Source organism: Lotus japonicus, chromosome 6 (genome assembly GCF_012489685.1).
Source record: "Lotus japonicus ecotype B-129 chromosome 6, LjGifu_v1.2".
In the NCBI taxonomy this organism is placed as follows: domain Eukaryota; kingdom Viridiplantae; phylum Streptophyta; class Magnoliopsida; order Fabales; family Fabaceae; genus Lotus; species Lotus japonicus.
The window spans coordinates 57,333,947-57,352,245 of NC_080046.1; the positions used below are offsets into that span (position 1 = coordinate 57,333,947).

Consider the following 18,299-nt stretch of genomic DNA (forward strand, 5'->3'; position numbering starts at 1 on the left):
GAACTCCCTACATTAGTGCATTGAATACCGCTCTGGTTAGTAGGATACAAAGAATTCATGTTCAGCAATGCTGATGGATAACCGTGTGAAATTAGTAGGTAGATTGACCCTACCCAGCTCTCATTCTTCATGTGGCTTCATGAATCTCCCTAAACCCATACTCTTCAATTATTATAGGCTTAATACATCAGAAGGCCCCTGGAATTGTAAAGGGAATCAATTCCAGGGCCTGAAAAATTTTCGCATCAAATTGGGTCCCTAAATTTTTTTTTTTAATTCAATTAAGGACAAAGTGGTCCAGCAGATGATGTGGCTCGAACTTTAGCCTACTCAGCTTTTCCACGTGGCATTTCTAATTTTTTTTAATTGAAAATTTTGAAAACTTAAATTTTTTATTCCAAATCATAAATTAACAAAAAAAAAACCCAACCCCCACCCCACCAGGAAACTCAACCCGACACCACCCTCAACCCTAACCCTCCACCAACCCGCAGCTTCAACCCTTATGATCCCTCCCTCTCCACCATTATCAACACCTCCTCCTTCTCCACCACCACAAAATCGAAAGAGACAAGTTTTGGGTCGTTCTCCACCCCTCCCATTCAGCCACCGTCCACTGAGAGCTACTACTAGCAACCCACACCCCACTTTCATTTTCCACTGAGAAGCACGAAGCGAAGCCCCTCTCACCGTCTTTGAAATCTGAATCTGAATCTGAATCAGAGAGAAACAGAGAGAGAGAGAGAGAGAGAGAGGAAACTCTTGTTTCTGCATTTTGTCAAATTCATGGATCCCACAACCAAAATAATAGCAGCAAACGAAAGGGGAATCGGTGGGGGTGGTGGTGGTGGTATGAGGTAGAGCGGAACAGACTCAGATGATGGCGCCATTTCCCTCTTCTATCTCTTGTCCTCCATCTGGGTTGCAGGTGGGGTGGGGTGGGTTGTGATGGGTTCTGGGTGGGGGTGGTTTCTGTCGTGGGTTGCAGGTGAGGGTGGGGTAGGTTACGAGGTGGGTGAGTTTCTGGGTGAGATGTTGAAGATGATGACAAGGTGAGCTGGGTGCTGGGTTTTGGTGGTGCTTCTTCTTGCCTAGATCTGATCGCAAGGTTGTTCCTCTCCCTCTCCTCTTCCTCTTCTTCATCTTCTCTTTGTGGGCTCAGTTTCTGGGTGGGGTTGGGGGTGAGGGTGGGGTGGGTTGCGATTGGTGGGGGTGGGTTTCCGGTTGGGGGTGAGGGTGGCGTGGGTTGCGGTGGGTTTCTGGGTTGGTGATATGGTGTTGAAGATTAGATTTTTAAATTAGGTTTATTAGATTATTAGGTTGTTTAGTTTAGGATTATTAGATTAGGTTTTTATTAAGTTTTTTAAATTTTTTTTCTGATTATTTTGTTGACTTGGAATTAAAAATTATTTTTGTAATTAAAAAAAAACTTATAAAAGCCAGGTGTCACTGATGACTAGGACAAAATTGAGATTTGGCCTTAATTGAATTAAAAAAAAATTCTTAGGGACCCAATTTGATGCGAAAATTTACAGGCCCTGAAACTGATTCCCTTTACAATTTCAGGGGCCTTCTGATGTATTAAGCCATTATTATATGTGACTATCACGTTGCAATTATCGAGCTAAAAGAATTAAAAGAAAAGTTGACAATTATGTTGGCTCAAGCTCAACTAAGAATATCCAAGTGCAACAGAAAATATCCGAATCTTGATTAATCATGTATTAAGATCTAAGACGCTTAATTTGACCATAATGCAGAAAATTAGTACTCTATTACCAACCATCAAATTAGACGCGTTTGGGTTTTACACATTCTCACTTCTCATAAGCCAATCTCTGTTCTTTCAATTTAACAGAATATAGCATAGACATTTGACTATCAAAAAATTTAGACACCTAACATAAGGAAAAATTAATTTTAGGTTTAATTACATTTTGTTCATCATCATTTAAAAAAAAAACATTTTGTTCATCACAACTAAGTGTTATTTTTATTCCTCTAGTTCTTCTCAAAATTGTAATTGTTGCAAATTAAATTCCTGTATAATTAATTAATTATCATTCTACGCAAAACTCAAATTCTCATTTTTTTTAAAAAAAAATCTTAACAAACCGAATCAATTTAATAATTTTAGATGTTATTTCCAACAACACTCACAAATCAAAATATTAAACTTCATTCAAAAATAAAAAAATCTCAAATTTTCACTTCTATGAACTCTAATACCATATCCAAAAATCTCTTAAAATTGGTAGTGAATGATGACAGAAACCAGGCCAAAACCCTGCAAAAGTTATAGTTCTTAAGGGCCCGTTTGGTGACCAGGACAGGATAGGATAAGACAGGATAATAATCATATCCTGTTGTTATCTGTTGTTTGTTGCGCCAGCAGGATATGATAACACTATCCTGTCTCCTATCCTATCCTGTCAATCATGTGTAAAAGTTATCCTGAGGGGGAGCTAGGATATAGCAGGATAGGATACCAGTTATATATTTTCTTTCAGTATCCTAACTCCAAATTAATTTATTTTAATATTATATAATTTATAATTTATAATAATATTAATTAATAAATATAAAAATATTAATTTAACTAAAATAAAAATAAATAAAATTATTATTCATAAATAGTAAAATAGACTACTCACTTACAAATATTGATTTATTAATAATAATAGACTAATTTAATATTTTCATATCCTATTATCTAAAAATTATTTATCTACTTATATAATAATTTAAATATAAAGTATTTTTGAAATAATAATATTTTTAATTTAGTTAAATTTTACTGTTTATCACGTGTCACAAATAAGTGAAAAACATTGATTACAAATATTGATTTTTTAATAGTAATATATTAAATTTTATTTTCATCTCCTATTATTTAAAACTACTTATCTACTTATATAATAATTTATAATTCAAATATAAAGTACTTTTGAAATAATAATATTCTTAATTTAGTTAACTTTTATTGTTAATTATCACGTGTCACAACTAAGTGAAAACCAATCGGTTAACTGCATAATTTTATTTAACATATAGGGCATCTTCAAAACAATAAAATAGGCTAATTAATAAAATTTAAATTAATTTTATTTATTTTAAAATATAGACTCATTCATGAAAATGTAAAGAAATTAAATTTAATAGAATGATCAATTTTAAATGTATTTTTTATTCAAATATAAATCTGATACATTTTTCCTTATCATATCATGTTCTTATCATGTGCACCTCAAACACAGGATATGATAAGAGTCTATCCTGCTCTTATCCTATCCTGTTGATATCATGTTCACATATCATATCCTATCATATCCTATCCTGACCACCAAACGGGCCCTAAGACTTAGTTGTCGTTTTGTTTTAAGTCAAGTGACAAAACCTCCTCATTACAAGTGAATATTTCCCTTTTATAATAGGAAAAATATAAATCTAGTTTCTAATTGGACCCTTAGGCCTTACAAAATACAATCCAATAGTCCACACACGTTGTGAGTGTTGGAGAATCATATACACCAGCGAGCCTTATACATAGGCGAATCATTCACAAAATAAGAGGGTTACTCGCCACGCAGGGAAATGTCACCATAAAATATAGAGATTTTTATGATCCCGAATAAATTACCCAAAAGTCCTCGAAATTAGGTTGTCTATTCCAAGAATGAGTGTAGCCCGCCTTCAGATCTCTTGCGAGGGTCCTTTGCTCGCCACAACCCAAGGGGCCATTTAGAGGATGCTTGCCTGTCGCTCGACTTGGCTATTTCTCAAGTGAGCCTTGCAATTGGGTAGTCTTTAACCAGTCCACAAGTTCACAAGATATTGTGTCTGAAGTAAGAAATATAAGTATGTCTTAATGGCTCATCGTGTCTTTATCTCGTTGGAGGGATGATTCCGAGCTGCATTTTCATTTCCTCGGACGAATGTTGCAACTAAAAAGCATCTAACCAACCCAAAAATTTAGCCAAATTTTATACATTTAAATTATATCATATATCAAATCCACCATACACTCTAAAATACTTGAAAAGAAAATAAAGCTTTAATAATCTTGTGCATAAAAAGTTAAAAGGGAGATCAAATTTTATCAAAAATAGATAAATTTGATCCCTAATACAAACAAAACAAAAATGCAACTCATTTTTATTATGTACGTCATCCAATCACTATTATAAGCATGAAACAAATATTTCAGATTCATTGAATAAATGATGTATTTAGTCATTATTATAAATTAGATACATCATTGATTGAATGAATTTAAAAACTCAATTTTTACTTATAATAGTGACCATGGGATGTATATTCCACACATCATATCATTTCTTCCCCACAATGCACTAATTTTAAATGTCCATACTCAAATTGTTCTATTTATCATTTTCAAAAAAATGACAATATAATGGATGTCCATGGCCACGCAACGAAACTGAGAGGTTGCCAACTGTCGAAGAATGGCTACATCACCGTCACAGCTCTATAAACCTGCCGTCATTGCAGAGAAGACAGCACATCCACATTCATAGAGGGAAAGATTCAGAGGGATCTTCGTTTCGTTTGGTTTGAACAAATCTTACAACTCGTTTTTGCAGTAATTTTGGGTTCTCCTTTATCCACCAACCCCTCTCTCTTTCTCTTTCTCTATCTATAGTCTCTATCCTTGCTTGCCCCTTTTCCCTTATCTCTCACTTTCAACTCTTCCGCCATTGGATCTGGGGTTCCTTCCTCTTCTCATAAAGGTATTGATTCACTTTTCATTTTTTATTTTCTCGTTTTCTTCACTTGGTATTATATTTTATGAATCATTGTAATGGCTGCAACTAGTTTAAAGTTGTTGACTTTTTCAGATTTCATGGGTGCCCATTATCCTCATTTTTGCAATGGGTGTTTGTATATGATATTTGATTGAAGGATTGACTTGGGGGGTGGGAAAGTTTCAACTTTTAATATATTTTTTTTCTGGGTTGGTTTGTTATAAATTATGATTCTGTGTTTGTTCAGATTAACAACCATTTCTGCCTTTGGTGGCTCCCTTCTTTGATTATCCTCCCTCCCCCAAGCAGTTTCTGGTCTTTTTTGTGTTTTTCAATTTTTGTACAATTGTATGAATTGGTGGTGTTTTTTTCATCCTGCCACCTCTTGACACATACAAAAAAAGAAGAACATTGGAGGGAATTAGAGTTTGTAAGGTTGTTAATTAGGTTCAGTTGATTGACCTCTTGTCTCTTTCTGTGGTGCAGCTGCCTTGCAGGCTTAGTCAGTTCCTGGATTAAATTGTTTTTATTTGCTTTTGAAGGAGTGGTGGAGCTCTTGGTTAATAGAGCTTAAAGAGGAAGAGAATTTGTTTTGGGGGTTAATAGTTTCTTCATTGTTGTCTGAATCTGTGTAATGTGCAATCATAAAAGGTATCTGAATTGGGAATTGAGTTATATTGCAAGCTGTCTTCTTAATGATTTATGGTCTATTAAGCCCTTAGTACATTTCATCTGTTAAGGAGGTCATTTTGTATGATGGGTTGACGTTCAGCATTAAGTTTCTGGTGGCAGTTTAGAGGAAATTTTGTAGGGTGACAAGAAGGGAGAAGTTGAATAGTTTTGTGGCGTTTGGAATGGATCGTAGAAGTGCAAGGGATAAGGATATTGAAGTTGATATTGAGAGTGGATTGCCACTAATTGAAAATGACTCAAAGAAAGTTAATAGTCCAAGTACTTCCAAACAAGGAAAGACATTGTTTGGTAAGAGTTCTGGTGGGCCAAGTTTATACTGCAATGAAGCAAATTTAAGTGAAGTTTCTGTGGATTTGATGAATGCAACAAACAAGGCAATGAGTGTGCAAGATTCAGCGAACCATGCTGAGAAGATCATGGTAAAAGAGAAACGTAAAAAGGCCTCTAATAAAAAGGCTCCAAAACCCCCAAGACCTCCACAAGGTCCTTCTTTAGATGCAGCTGACCATAAACTAATCAGGGAGATATCTCAACTTGCCATGTTGAAGCGCGCGAGGGTGGAGCGTATGAAAGCCTTGAAGAAGATGAAAACTGCTAAGTCATCATCTTCGAATAGCAGCAGCATGTTGGCCATGGTTTTCACTGCTATCTTCTGCATTGTGATAATCTTCCAAGGTAACCTTTGTGATAAAAGTATAATATAGCATGCATATAGCGTTTTATTTATGATCGTACGCACTGCAACATGTAGGGGTTAGCATTTTTATTTCTACCTATGCTTATTGATTCCACAAGCTTGGACATTCCAAATCTTGAGATTAGTACTTTATTACTACTTAGGTGAATAGTAACTGTAAGAAATTATCAGTTTGGTTGAACCTACACGTTGAATAGAATTCCACATATACGCATTTATGAACCACAGGGACTGTTGAAGTTACTATTTGTTAATTATTATCCCGTGAAATGTGGCACTTCCTATTTAAAATTTCAGCGCTTGTATTTAACATGTTGTGTGTTTAAGCACTACTCTTAAAATTTATAGTGATAGATTAATTATTATCATTTTTTCTGTTTCTGTGGTTCCATGTTAAATTTAAGGTTGGGGGTTCCCAGCCATGGAACAATTTCACTTTCTGGACCAGAAATTCTTCCATTCCAAAGCTCAGTTCTGTCAGATGTGGAGACAATCATTAACTTACTTGAAAATTGGATTTCAAATCTTATAGAATCTGTTTTACATTATTAGACATGTTTCCAAGGAATATTTTTTGCATAAATTATGGCTTCTCTTGCCATGTGCTTTTCCCTTTTAGTTTGGATCTGGATAACCAACCTGATTTTAGGCTTTATCCATATTTGCTCGCATTTTTGTGGGCGGATTCCTATCACTTTTACTCGGTTCCCTCGTAGGTCAATCTGGTAATTGTAAATCTTAATTAATACCTTACCATTTCCAACTATCTACTGAGAATTATGATCAGCTGATCATGGTTTTGCTTTCTTTTCCTGGTCAGTTAATTAGAATCAAACAGTTTCTCTTTTACCCATTTTCTCTTTGGTGTGCTCCCAATTGTGGGCAAATGGCTGTAAGTATGCAAGATGATTGCCTGCGGTTTGGTTTGCTCTTATTTATATTTTGAGACTGTCGTAATTTTTTTACATTGCTCCACGCGCAATTTTTTTACCATAATTTAATTTAGCATGCAAGATAGGATTAAAATGCTCCAATTGGTCTTGTTTCTGTTATGTTCTGATGATGGAGATATGCATTAGCGCTCTTTTTTTAATTAGATGTTCCTTTAGCAGGCATATCATCTGGTAAAAGCTCAGTGTCAAGTTTCCAGGGATCTCCTCTATCAACAGGAGGAGCAGAGGGGGATTTGATTTCTGTTCAGTACCAACTCAACCCATCAAGTGACCCAAATGCACCTGGTTCAGAATCTCACAAGTAAGTTCAAATGTGCTGCTTATTGAACATATCCTACAATCTATTTCCCTTTATAAATCGCGTTCATATAAAAATACATTACAAATTTGGCAGCTTTATAATATTAATTTTGCTACTTGATGCTTCCTTGCAGTTTTGTACAGAAGGTAGCAGGGTCAGATTTTCCAGAAGAACTGAGGAAAGATTCAGGTTAACGGACAAAAAAATGCCACTACCTGCATTCACAGAAGGAAATGATGGCTTTGTGTTCTTGTGATTCTCATGTAAACTCTTGTTTTTCTTTATGTAGTTGGTAATTTATCCCCTTCTTGTATATTAATCAATGTTGGGGGGTGAGTTAAATTACCATAGCAGAGTTGCCATTGTTCTTCATTGTCTTGCCGAAAATGTGATTTTACTTTTCACCCCCTCAGCAACTGTCTGTTGCTCATGCTCTCGGTGGAATTGAGTTAGAACTTTTGCTTTCCAAGCTCACAAAGCTTGATCCTAATTATCATGTGGTGGGGTCTTTTTGTCACTACTGGTATATAATTGAGTGCTGTATTACTTTCATCAAATATGGAATCAATCGAATTTGTCACCTGATTTTTCAGTTTATCATCAGCTAGTTTGTGTTAGATCTGATATCTAAGTTTGATCCTAATATCTATACTTAGGATTCAATAATTCTTTCATCTGTTTTGATATATTATGGGATCATATCTTAGAAGGAAAATCAGAACTAGATATGATAAATTGATAATCATTTGTTTTCCCCTTTTCATATTGTACAATAGACAATCACATTTCAGAAGAAAAGGTATTCATGAATCACTTTTCTTGTCGGCAAAAATATTTTATCATGCAGGCAAGAACCTAAAAGATGTGAGGGCACAATGAAGTTTCCATTGTGAATAAGAAAATCAACATATATTATTGATTCTTTAACCAATATTATATTGCTTCAAGTTTAAGGGGTTGTAATCTTTAACTCAGTTTAGATTTGAGTATGGTGAATCAAATAAATAGAGATTCCAGAGAGTTTTGCTATTATAAAATGGGTTTATTTGCTTTGACTTGGATTAAAATTTGAGAATAAGAAATTGTCAGGTGTGATTGTTGATATTGTGAGATGTGATGCCATTTTGGACTTAATTATGAACAGCATAAACATGTGACGTCTAGATCTTAGATCCTAATTAGAGAATTAAGACAAGTTGACCTGCAAAGTGGAGAGATATGCTCCTAAAACACGCTGGGAGCCGTTCATTTGAGAGTCTAAAATCAAGGATGGGTAAATTGTGCAAATATGATTATTTAATTGAAAAAAATTATTTCAAAATCTTTTGACTCCTAATTAAGTAACAAGAAAATGTAGTGTGTATATGAAAGGTTGAGTAGATTTATGATGCATAAACCATTGATAATACAAACACTCCTCAAGTACCTCAATTTTTTTATCCATCCACACTTCTCATTACATTACATCATATATCACATTATTACTCCTCTTTACTCTCAATTAAACTTTTGATCCCCTAGTATCGTGATTATGTGAAGTAGGTCTCGTGTTTTTAAATGAGCGATTTCTATCAACAACAATTTTGGATATTTGTCACAAGGAGAGTGATGTGGCATTTGATGACAATGATAACTTATGTCTACATGGCTCTTAATTGCACTTGTAGCATCTTGCATGGCAATTTATAAATTCAACTTTTCGGTGGAGTGGAGAAACCTCCAACCCAACAAAGGCATTACCACTAAGCCAAACTCCTCCTTGATCAGTTAACACATGCTTAACATAATATATAATTACATCCTAAGTGGTTATTCTAATATATTTGTATGTATATGACAAAGTTGATACTAATTGTAAATTAATTTTTCACTTGATAATTACTAATTTTATAACTAGTTGTTATGATGTGAATGATATCAACTAATCTTTAAATTTTATAAAAATATTACTTTAAATTTTTTAAGGTATAAAAATAAATTATAAAGTCAATCTATTACCAATTTACCATCATAATATTTTTTTAAAAAATTATTACCATCATATTCAACTAGCTATTTTAAAATAAAATTGGCACATACAACATGTATGTTATCATTGAAAAAAATTTGGAAAATTGATTTTTAAAAATAAAAATCATACCAAGCTAGTTTAGACAACCTCAATTTGTTATCATTAATTTAATATTATTGAAAATAAGAAAATATTAATTGATTGAATATTTCTAATTTATTTTTTATATATTAATAATAATTTAAAATAACTATTTATTTGAAAATTAAAGATTAATTGATGTCTTTCACATGATATGCTTACGTTTTTGTGCAGGAGGGTGAACTGCAATTTACGGTCACACATATATGATTTATATTCGTCATCACATGTCATGCCACTCTTTTGGCAACACGTAAAGAAAAACTGTCGTTTTTTTTACTAAACTAAGAGTGTAATATCAAACAAACACATCAAGAACCTAAATCGCGAACATCAAACAAACGCTCTGGCCTATATCGCTCGTTTTAAAACATGAAAATCTTATTTCACTCGATCACAATATAAGATGAGGGACCATAATTAAGAAAAATCAAAGCATGTACCACTCATTTGAACAAAGAACGGGATTTTATTTTTGTTATTGATGTAAGTTGCATTTTATATGTAACTAATTAACGTAACAACATTGTGTATATGGTTTATAAAGAGCAGGTCCAGACTCCAGAGTACACTGAACAGAGTCATGGTTTTTACAAAATCAAAACCATCTGTATTCCTTGTTGGATTATGGCCTGACCCACCTGCAGCAGCTTCTCCACATTGCTGTTTCTATCCCCTAATTGTGACTGAGCTGAGCCAAAATTCTTGTCACAGCTGGTAGACAAATCCTTCAGAGCTTTAGAAACACTGTAACTGGCAAACTTAAAATCTTTTTTGTTCATTATAGCAGCAGCTGCTTGTGGGAGAGTGTATTTCACAATTGGGACGTATTCCTCAGCACACACACCCAATTTTCGCTGCAATATGGGGTCTTTGGTGCTCTGGACCAGCCCCTGAATGAAATTCAGTGTGTCAGATGCCTTTGCCAGAATGTCATTCACCATTACTTGTGCTGCCTCCTTGAGATCAGCATTTGGGCTAAGAGTGCTTGATTTTAAGGTTGAGCTGCAGAGGTCATAATAGGGTGTTTTTTTGCATATTTGGTCTATCAAAGCAGAGGGTTGTGATTGGGAGAAAGGAATAGAAACAAGAAGGATGATAGTGACAAATGCAAAACATGACACAAAGGTTGTGCTTCTCCCACTCATCATCTTCTCTTGTGACTAAAAATGAATGAGAATGAGCAGAGCTAGCTTTTTCTTGGGTGATATTTATAGGTAAGCTTGGTCATTATATAAATTAATAATTAGTTATACATTCAATGATACTTATTATATTATCAATTTTTTTAATTATTAACATAAAATATTAAATATTAAATTTTATTTATCACAATATTAATCCTTAACAAAAAAATGAGAAAAAAATTTAGTATAAAAATTCAATGTTTTTACAAATTATTACTTAAGTTAATAATTTAAAATGCACTTAATAATGTTTAATATTATATATATATAAATATTATATAAATTTGACTTTAAAAGTACATGCATGAACAAAAATATTAAATATTTATCAATACTGTTTTCTATTATTCATTATATTAATTATTAATTATAAATTTATCAATTTGTCCTTTTTAAATTAAATATTTATATTCTTTAAATGTTAATTATTAATCAAAATTTTACGAAAAAAGTTAAAAATTAACAATAAAAAAAAGCAAAATTGACTTGACTACTCATTAATAACAATATGAGAATTTTTTATGAAAATAATAATAAGGAAAAAAATACAATTGATTTGAACTTTACATTAATAAGAGTCTATATATCTATATGGCTTTCATGCATTTTTTATCCCTATACTTTCAAAAATGCATGATTATGAAAATGTCTTTGAAAATGTCATGGTCAAACTACATTAGCATAATTAACAATACTAGTACTTCTACCAAACAATTTTTAGGTGAGGTCCTTGCAGCAGCAGCTTCGCATCCTACACCAGCTATGTCTGCGTTGTTGGCGGAAGCTCAAGGCTTGCGATGGTCTATGGTGATGGCAAGGGAGCTTGGTTTCATGACTGTGTGCTTGGAGACGGATAGCTTACAGGTCTATAATGCTTGGAATTCTTCTTCAGGTTGTAGCTCTTATTTGAATTCTATTGTAGCGGATTGTAATCGTTTAGTTTCTCAATTTACTTCTGTTTCTATTTCCTTTGTACATCGTAATGGCAATGCGGTTGCGGATTTTATAGCTCATAACGCTTCCTCTTATCCGGGGTTTGTCTGGTTAGAGGAAGTACCAACCGAGGTTTTACTGCTTGTGGACTCTGATGTATTGGCTTCTATGCCCCGTTCTACTTAATCTATTTATGAGTTAAATCTCAAAAAAAAAGTTATATATACACCATTAGTTGAATCAATCGCTTCTATATTTTTGTCCTCGAGGATTAGCTCAAGTAGTACAATCTAGGGGACATAAGGGTTGAGGAGGGATGAAGGGTGAAGGGGTCAGGGTTCAAACTCTGTGAAGGAACTAAATTACTAATATTAATCTATTATTAACAACTAACATTTACCTTAAAAATTTGAATTAATAAGGTATCCCTGGTTGAACCACTACACATTTACCATTGAACATATAGTGCTTAAAATGGGTACATAAAAATGTCATTATCATGTCAACTTGCGTTGACATAATTTTTCACAGATTTTGGGTTCAACTCTCACTTTTCCATAGGTCGAATGTTTCAGGGCTGTGTATAGAAATTTTGAGACCTAAGACAAAAATGTTGAAGTGATTTTATTTTGACAAGAATCTTAAAGAGATCTGATATATCATTTCTTAAGTCTTAGTAGTATATCCTACACATACTAATATTTTTGGAGGCCTAAATATTTTTTGGAGGCCTTAGGCAATTGCCTAATTTGCCTAGGAATTTACACGACCATGGAATGTTCAAATCCCTTGCATGCATTACAATCTGATTTGTTGGACAATCCTCCTCTTAAAGATCCCTTTGACCTTCCCAACATGTTACTGACGTTCTGTACAATAGTTGAGAGGTGTTTTCACTGCATTCTACCATTATTTTTTTTTTTTAAAATATCTTTATCACTTTATTTTTTCGGTGTTAACCAGGTATACCATAATTGATAATTGTGAGACTAATATTTCGTCCCACCATCAATACATTAAGCACTAAGATACTCACCAATGAATTTGTTTTCATTCACAAAAATTGAGAATTGAACTCCAACCTCTTACTTAAGAGACAAAACACTTAACCACTGCCACAACTCAATTAGATTGAGTTAGTTCACTAGTCATTTTATTTGAACACATTGCAAAGATGTGGCCATGTGGAGATCCAAATTAGATAAACCATAGTACACAGAATATGAATCATAATTATCTTATAATTCATGTAAAAAATTGTATGGTTTTATAAAAAGTAGCTACATAGTACACAGAATTTGAATCATAATTATCTTAGAATTCCAGTCAATCCAAAAGCTAGCTAGCTGCTCTACCATTTATAATTTTTTTTTACCATACCCCGATTTTTGAACAGGTTTTACAAAATCAACCATCTAAAATGTCTATTCAGCAAGAGTACCAGCTTGAACTAACTATTTAACTGAAATCAACTAGTAATGGGATAGTAGTAGTTTGATTATGGCTTCACCCACCTCCACCAGCTTCTGCACAATGCTGGTTCTATCCCCTAAAGGTGACTGAGCAGAGCCTGATAAGAATTTCTTGTCACAAGAAAACAATTCATTCATAGCTTCAGAAACAGAGTAACTAGCAAAAACAAAACGGTTATGGCTTATTGCATCAGCTGCTTGTGGGAGAATGTATTTCACAACTGGGATGTAAAGCTCAGCACAAAAAGCCAAGGCTTGCTCCATGTTGGGATCTTTGGTATTCTTGATCATCCCCTCAATGTAACTCAGTGTGTCAGAAGCATTTGCCACAATTTGATTCACCATTAAAAGTGCTAACCCCTTGAGATCAGTTTTTGGGCTAAGAGGGCTTGAATGTAAGGTTGAGATGCAGAGATCATAGAAGGGTGTCTTTTTGCATATTTGGTCTATCAAATCAGAGGATTGGGATTGGGATAGTGGGAAATGAATAGAAGCAAGAAGAAGGATGATAATGTAAAATGCAAAACAAGACACACAGATTCCACTTCTCTTCATCTTGTTCTCTTGTGACTGAAAATGAATGAATTTGTTGGTTGCTATTTAAGGTTAGTTTGGTGGTTGAATGAGTTAAAAACTGGAAATCTGTTGGTTACTTTAATTATTGACAAAAAGCAACCCAAAATGTCATTGTCATTGTCGGTGTTTTGTTTTTAATGTATTTTTAGTAAAATATGTGTACACATTTGTTGGTATTTTCATGTAAAAACAATTGTCTAAGATTGGTTTTGTTAACCATGGGCTAACACACATTGTTTAAGGTTAAATTGCCCCTGTATCACCGGTGTCTTTGTTCACCTGACTTGGTTTGCCAATGTGCCACACCTGTTTTTCTGTTCCCAACTTTCAAGAATGATGCCAATTTTGAGAAGTTTCCAAGACAATGCTACTAAGATCTCATTCTTTAAAACAAGTGCACTAATGACAAATGCTAAGTGCCAAGTAAGTTTGGCATTTTCATGTACTCTTTCATAGGGAGTTTCAATAGCTTACTCTTCAAACGTTCAATAAGTGGGGCAGATGTAGTTTTATAGCTATTACTATATTAGTGTATTGTCTAGGGTATCGGTCATATATTTTATCCTTACTTTAGATATGCACTCTTATTTAAAAGGTTCTTTGGAAGCATATGTGAATTCCTACTACACATAAGTTTGTATCTGTCTAAATATGAAAAAAGATGGCAAAAAAACTGAACCTGACGTGAATCGAACACGCAACCTTCTGATCTGGAGTCAGACGCGCTACCATTGCGCCACAGATCCACAGTTGATATTGCTGTTATGGAAAATCTTGATTACCCTTGTTTTCACCCTCAAATTGTCACCGGCTCAAGCATGATATTACTTTATATTTTTCATGGCAAGAGAGATGATCCCAAAGGAATGTTTCGTAATAGTTTTCATTATGTATTTTTATTACTTTGAGTGAATCATGAACGAAGACTCAATAGAATGTAATTTGTTTTTTGAGAAATTTTATTTCTATGTGTTGTTGTTTGGTTGCATCCTCAATGAGCTTCTATAGCTACATCCTTTATGGGCCTCAAGTTACTAGGCAAATTATAATTAGTTATTATTATTTCTAGTTTATTATTTAGATCCATGTTCTAGAATATTCTACTTTCTATAATGGTGCCACATGTAAGGTCATCTTTCATCCTTTAGAGTGGATAGCTAGTATAAGTTGTATGGTTTCCATTATGAAACATTAATAAGAAATATGACAAAAGCCTCTTTTATCTTTTTCTCTTAATTTTTCTTTCAACTTTTTACTTTGATTCTACTTGGTAGAATTTCTCTCTACCAGTTTGATGAAATTTGGTTAGATCTATGTTTTTCTAAAGAGTTTGATTTCCTGCAGTGTCAACAAAATTTTCATGTCATGTCAAGTGTTTTTAAGTTAAACATGGTCGTTCTATACAGACAGTGCATAATCGAATTTTTTTTCTAAATAATGCAAAAAATATTTTTAATTAGCAAAAAAGGGGTACTAAAAACAATATTTAGCAAGATGGGGTACTTTGTTGGGTTCCGCAATTAATGTTGCGAATTGCAAGTCTGAAAAAGTAAAAGCTGATTGGGAAATGATGGGTGAATGATGGGTTGCAGGGTGATTGGAAAATAATTGCCTTATGATTTTGGCCGTGTGTGGGAGCCGCATGTTTTCTTGCGAGTCCAACTTGAGATGCATGGGGAAGGGCCACGTGCTGACTGACTGACTCGAGGAGGAAGGGCCACGTGCTGACTGATTGACTCGAGGAGGACACATTGATGGGGAGTGGGAGCCGCATGTTTTATTGCGAGACCAACTTTTCAGGGTGAATGATGGCACAATGATTCAGGTGATATGGGGCAGGGTGGCAGGGTGGCAGGGTGGCAGGGGAACAAGACAGGACCCGTGAGTCTGGCTGCATGGGGAAGGAACGTGGCAGCTCTGATTTGACCATGGAACCGCAATAAATGTTGCGAATTGTAGTGTTTTGTGGCGGTCTCCAACCCCTACAAATAGACCGCCACTCTCCCAACTCCCTCAACTCCAACTCCCAAATCTCTTAACTCTCACAACTTTCTCCCAACTCTCGACCAATTTTCTCTCAACTCTCAAAGTGTTAATTTCTTTGAACTCTCCCCCCTCAAAATAAAGGTATTTTCTCTACTCTTTCAACCTTTACTTTGAAATATTTTTTTAATGGTTTTGTTAATAATGATATAAGTAAATGACTAGTTTTCATATGTGACTTGATTATTATTACTAACTATATTGTATAACTTTTATTAATTATTAGCATTAAGTTTTGTTACTTAAATTATTTTAGAATTATTATCATTAAGTTTTGTTACTTAAATTATTTTAGAATTATTATCATTAAGTTTTATTAAATTATTTTAGAATTATTATCATTAAATTTTATTAACTATCATCTTTTATTCATTATGTTCAATAGGTATTGTAAATGGCCGACCAAGAAGTGGTCAAATTGGGTCCGAGGAATGATAGTGTGTTGTATTTGTAAAAAGATGGCAAACACGTGTCTGTTGGTGCGTGGAACCAAATAAATAGAATTCTGAAAGTGAGAAAATATCGGGATTTTCGAGATTTTATTCCCGCTGAAATTGTAGGCCACCTTCGTCAAGCCGGATTTTACGAAGCTGCCTTAGCTGGGTCTCTTTAAACTTGACAAAGTTTTAATATCAGCTATGGTGGAGCGATGGAGGCCTGAGACACACACGTTTCATATGTCGTTCGGAGAGTGTACTATCACTCTGCAAGATGTTGCTGTTCATCTTGGCTTACCCATTGATGGGAATCCTGTCACCGGAGTTACTTGGTGTGATTGGTCTGAGCTTGTAGAGGACTTGCTCGGAGTGGTGCCACCCGCCAGTGCTATCAAAGGAGGTGGCTTGAAGTTGGTTTGGCTGGCTGAGCAATTTAATTTTCATAATCTAGCCGGTGCCGACCCGATACAACTTATGTATGCTGCAAGAGCATTCATCTTGCGACTAATTGGTACTTTCTTACTTTGTGACCACACCGGTTCACATGTCCCTCTTAGATATCTCATTCTCTTACGAGACTTTGAGGAGACCGCAAAGTATAGTTGGGGTTCAGCCGTACTAGCACTTCTCTATCATGAGTTGTGTTATGCAACTGGTGCTTCACGTACAGAGATTGGCGGCTGTGCTTATTTGATACAAGTGTGGGCATGGCTAAGGATTCCAGGAATCGGCCCGGATCCACCGAGGTTGCACCGTGGCCTCCCACTCGCGGCAAGGTATGCACATAATTTAAATAATAAATTTCGTTGTTAATTTCATGTCCTTAAATTCAAACATTACGGTTCATTCATTTTTTATATACAGATGGAGGGACCCGGATCCGGAAAAACCAATAAAGTGGGCAAAGAAGCAAATCGAGTGGTGGCGCACCAAACTAGACGATTTGAGTTCTAATGACGTGAGTAGCTTGTCGGACTTTGCTTATCTTTATTTTCATTTAAATTCTTATCCTTCTTGTGTATGTAGTTTGTGTGGAAGCCGTACTCTGATCGTGTTCTCAATGGGCTTCCGGAACGTTGTCGAGAAAACATGCATTTATGGAGAACTGTGGTGCCAATGGTACTCTATCACATTTCAGAGTGGCATCAACCGGATCGAGTTATGCAACAATTCGGGATGTTTCAACCTGTACCGGATGCACCGTCTCAACTTAATGAAATGCATGATATTTCTCTAAAAGGGAAGGAAAAGCAGGATTGGGTACATAACATGCGTGGTTTTATACAGCTGTGGTCGGAGAGGCACCAGAGGTTGGCTAACCAACCCGAGACTAATACTCTTGTTGGGCCAAATGATGAGTACATGATTTGGTACGACAAGTATTCCGTTCGTTGGTTGACGCGTGCGGCTGCAACAAGGGGGCAAATGGTTATTATTTTTAAATTGTTGTGTTATTTTTACTTCTGTATTCATATATGTGCGTAACATCCTCACTCTGTTATTAATAATGTAGGCTATGCGCGTTCAGCATGTATGGTATGGACTGACACCTGAAGGTCGCCCACTATACACGGATCATGACCTTCAGAACCAAGCTGCTCGTTGCCTTACACTTTGCCATGCAAGTGACAGGATATCTCATCCCGCTGCATCGGTTCCTAGCTTTCCTATGGAGTTTACACACGCAACCACAAATGACATACCGCCGACTGGAAAAGAAGAAGGGGAAGGTCTTGGAAGACGGCGAGAATCTCAGATTCCCGAACATGTTATTATTCAGGGGGGAACACTACCACCTCCACATGGACAGTACTCATTGTACCCCCTTGATCTGAATGAGACATACCGACCATACTATTATGGGGCGGGGTCATCTGGGGTTCATGATGATCAGGAAGAGACACCGATGCAGATGCCCGAGACTCAAACAATGTATGGATCTCAGCCATATACTCCCTCGGCACAATTTGATGGATCCATGTCTCAGCCATATATACCAACACCGCATTTTGACAGTTCACAATCTCAGCCATATGTGCCGGCACCGCCTTTTGATGGATCACACTCTCAACAATTTGTGTCATCAACA

At 35.1% G+C, this 18,299-nt stretch overlaps 3 protein-coding genes and 1 non-coding gene across 5 annotated transcripts; 1 reads left to right on the forward strand and 3 right to left on the reverse strand.

The window, feature by feature from the left end:
* Positions 1-4,419: 4,419 nt before the first annotated feature.
* LOC130724308 (uncharacterized) lies at positions 4,420-8,007 on the forward strand. Of its 2 annotated transcripts, none has more exons than XM_057575511.1 (4): positions 4,420-4,751; positions 5,253-6,134; positions 7,266-7,410; positions 7,544-8,007. In XM_057575511.1, the coding sequence occupies exons 2-4, from the start codon at positions 5,621-5,623 to the stop codon at positions 7,602-7,604; spliced, it is 720 nt and encodes a 239-aa protein (XP_057431494.1). In that variant the 5' UTR covers positions 4,420-4,751; positions 5,253-5,620; the 3' UTR covers positions 7,605-8,007. The 2 variants fall into 2 exon arrangements, with proteins under 2 accessions (XP_057431494.1, XP_057431495.1); XM_057575512.1 differs by having other exon boundaries at positions 4,426-4,751; positions 7,269-7,410.
* A 2,023-nt stretch (positions 8,008-10,030) lies between these two features.
* Positions 10,031-10,715, reverse strand: LOC130726898 (uncharacterized). Its single transcript, XM_057578222.1, has one exon. It carries the CDS (start codon positions 10,711-10,713, stop codon positions 10,153-10,155), a length of 561 nt encoding a protein of 186 aa, XP_057434205.1. The 5' UTR covers positions 10,714-10,715; the 3' UTR covers positions 10,031-10,152.
* A 2,293-nt stretch (positions 10,716-13,008) lies between these two features.
* LOC130724284 (cell wall / vacuolar inhibitor of fructosidase 1-like) lies at positions 13,009-13,754 on the reverse strand. The gene has a single exon (XM_057575484.1). The coding sequence runs from the start codon at positions 13,707-13,709 to the stop codon at positions 13,155-13,157; it is 555 nt and encodes a 184-aa protein (XP_057431467.1). The 5' UTR covers positions 13,710-13,754; the 3' UTR covers positions 13,009-13,154.
* Positions 13,755-14,404: 650 nt separating this feature from the next.
* Positions 14,405-14,476, reverse strand: TRNAW-CCA (transfer RNA tryptophan (anticodon CCA)). Its single transcript has one exon. It is a non-coding gene; the product is annotated as a tRNA-Trp (tRNA).
* Positions 14,477-18,299: the final 3,823 nt, after the last annotated feature.